Source organism: Cylas formicarius, unplaced genomic scaffold (genome assembly GCF_029955315.1).
Source record: "Cylas formicarius isolate icCylForm1 unplaced genomic scaffold, icCylForm1.1 PGA_scaffold_2__14_contigs__length_35257938, whole genome shotgun sequence".
Lineage (NCBI taxonomy): Eukaryota > Metazoa > Arthropoda > Insecta > Coleoptera > Brentidae > Cylas > Cylas formicarius.
The window spans coordinates 5,785,305-5,788,382 of NW_026844319.1; the positions used below are offsets into that span (position 1 = coordinate 5,785,305).

General features: G+C 31.7%; 1 protein-coding gene across 1 annotated transcript; it reads right to left on the reverse strand.

The window, feature by feature from the left end:
• Window positions 1–224: 224 nt before the first annotated feature.
• On the reverse strand, window positions 225–1,881 carry LOC132698140 (uncharacterized). The gene is made up of 2 exons (XM_060664046.1): window positions 759–1,881; window positions 225–693 (listed from the first exon to the last, which is right to left on the reverse strand). Exons 1-2 carry the CDS (start codon window positions 848–850, stop codon window positions 270–272), a joined length of 516 nt encoding a protein of 171 aa, XP_060520029.1. The 5' UTR covers window positions 851–1,881; the 3' UTR covers window positions 225–269.
• Between the last annotated feature and the right edge of the window lie 1,197 nt (window positions 1,882–3,078).

A 3,078-nucleotide genomic window follows, 5' to 3' on the forward strand; every position in this document is an offset into this window, starting at 1 on the left:
GCAGAAGAACAAACTTTACCGCTATCAGTAATTCAAAAGAAACGAAAAATATTGCCTAGACAGTTATCATTTAATTCGACTCCTATTAGTAATTACGATTCACCGAGTGAAATGAAACAATCAATTATAGATGAAATTGATTCAGATTATGAAGAGAACGTAGTAAACTTGTTGTTTTATTAACTTTAACCATAAGAACAATTAATATTATTTTTATCATGTGATGGAAAAAATTAAACAAGTTATAACTCGAATATTTTTTAATATTTTTATTTACTAACTACACTAAATTTTTGACTTTCAAACTCTTCCGCGTCGTCGTCTAAAACGAAGCAAAAATCTTCAACTTTGCTGGTACTGGGAGTGGTGGTAGTCGTCGTCATCGTCGTAGTGGTGGCTGATTTTAAAATTCTGTTTTCCAGAATTTTTATTTTCTCTTCTTCCGAAGCCGGCTTGAATTTTTTAGCCGGTACCGGTTCGTCCTCCTCTATGGCAGCCGCATAAAAATTGACGTCCGAGAATTCACGCATCCCCTTCAATAACAATTGTAATTCTTCCTCGTCATCGGCCGCCACTCTCAGGTATCGGACGGGAAGATTTTTTAATTTTCCCTGAACCGTTTCATTCTTCGGTGAATATTTCAAATACAAGTGAACTCTCTTGTTCACAATCTTCACTTCTTTCCTCCCATACCTATGATAATTTGATAGATTTTTAGTAAATTATGGAAAACAAAACAATGAAGGTGACAGACTTACCTGAATAAATTTTTTAAAAATACCGCCAGCATCTTGTTGGAAAGTCTGGCGGGATCCGTTGACTCAAAAATTAATGTTGACGGAGTGTCCATAGTCGTTGTGTACAATGATTCCTTGTCGTAGAGTTCGATATATTTATATGCATTTATTTTTTTTAATTATTATCTATCCTAAAATTTCCACTTCGTCAGCACGATAATAACACAGTGCATTCATAATATTAAAAGCGATTACGTTATATTTATCAATTGCGCAAAACATAATAGTTTTGACCCTAACCCCGCTATCCGATAAAAGCGGTAAAATTCTACAAAGTGATATTATTTATCACATACGCGTCTATTAGAATAGACAAAAAAGTCTGCTGCGTATAAGTAAAAATGTCTGAAATCAGTGAGTTGAGTGAAAAAACGCTGCTGAAAATTAAAGAAGTTGGTGAGTTAATTAAAACAAAACATGAATATTGCAAGTGGATAAAATTTCTGAACAGAAACAATTTAATTTTGAAAAAATATTTAAAAAGTGTATCGTCATCGTCGACAGACAGAAAAGCGGTGGCAAAAATAGAATCAAATTTAAGTCTTTTAAAAAATTTTAAAGAACAATTCAAACATCATAAAACAGTTAAAAAAAATAATGCAAAATTAATTTGGGTTGATAACGAGTCTTGCTTTAAAAATCGTATTAAAACGGGAGCAATAGTTAATTTAGATATTAAAGATCCTATAATATTTTTTAGCAAGGCGTTTAGATCATTCTCTTGTCAAATAAAAAAAGCCCTTCGGGAGTCCCTAATTAAAGTTAACGTAATATTTCTTGCAGATTTTGTAAAACCACAAACAGGCGAAACCGATGTAAAACATTTTTCCACCAAAAATCGCGTCATCGATCATAATACCGATTTGAAAGAATTTTATAGTAATTATATTAAAAATAATATATTAACAAAATTAGAGGATTTTCAAGAGAGGGATTCTGGTTGGGCTCTTCACCGGATTCTACAATTAAAAGTTAACATTAATAATTATACACCGATAAATATCGGTCTTTCAACTTATGTATCGATGCCAAAATTTATTATTAATAAAAAAGCTGTTCTTAATATTCAAAATAACGATGAATATTGTTTTCTTTAGTCTATCGTTGCCGCGCTACATCCTTGTCGTACAAATCAAAATCCGCGTATTACCTATTCATATCCTCATTTCAGTGAAGTTTTAAAATACGATGGCATTGAATTTCCAATCAAATTAAAAGACATAAAAAAGTTTGAAGAAATGAATAATATTTCCATAAACGTTTTCTCATTAGAAAAGCGGGAAATTGTACCGGCGTGTTTAAGTCAATTCTCTTATTTAAGAACGGTTAATTTATTGATGCTTCCCACCGATATAACCAATGATTACGACGACGACGACGACGACGTCGACAACAATAATCTCTCTAATCACATTAACAATTTTGAGACAGTTTTTCATTTCGCATTAATTAGAAGTTTATCACGGTTATTATCGAAACAAAGCGGAGATTCGACTCATAGCAGATTTTATTGCGATAGGTGCTTAAATCATTTTTATTCACAACAAACTTTAAATAAACACATATTTAGTTGCAGAAAATTAAATAAAACCAAAATTACGCTCCCGACTGAACAAGAGAAACACGTAACATTTTCGCATTTTAAAAATAAAGAAAAAGTACCGTTTGTTATTTACGCGGATATCGAGTGTATTTTACAAAAATACGAAGATTCCGCTGCGACGGGAAACATTAAAAAATATCAAAAACATATTCCTTGTAGTATTTCTTATTATCTGTTGTGCAGTTACGATAATAATCTTTCCAAATTTAACTTGTATACGGGTAAAGATTGTATGAGCTGGTTTTGTCGACAATTACAAGAACTGGCCCTACAATTAAATCCTATATTTAACAATGCTGTTTCAATGACACCTTTGACTGAACATGAAAAAGAATCATTTTATACATCAACCACATGTCACATTTGTTCAAAACCATTTACCGAAAATGATTTAAGAGTAAAAGATCATTGTCATTTCACGGGAAAATATCGAGGAGTTGCTCATTCTTCTTGCAATCTTAATTACAAGGACGATCATATGATACCCGTGGTATTTCATAACTTAGGATACGATCTACACTTTTTTATTAAAAACTTGGCAACTGAAATTCCCGGTTCGGTAATATTACTACCTCGTAACAAAGAAAAATATATATCGTTTACAAAATATATCGAAAACACGAGCGTTAATTTTCGATTTTTAGATTCATTCAGATTTATGGCTAGTAGTTTGGATAA

Bases quoted from the DNA above. Each gene is read 5' to 3' on its own strand.
- LOC132698140 (XM_060664046.1), bottom strand. From the start codon at position 850: ATGGACACTCCGTCAACATTAATTTTTGAGTCAACGGATCCCGCCAGA. The intron at 694-758 runs GTAAGTCTGTCA...AAATTATCATAG, and splicing joins TTTTTAAAAAATTTATTCAG to GTATGGGAGGAAAGAAGTGA.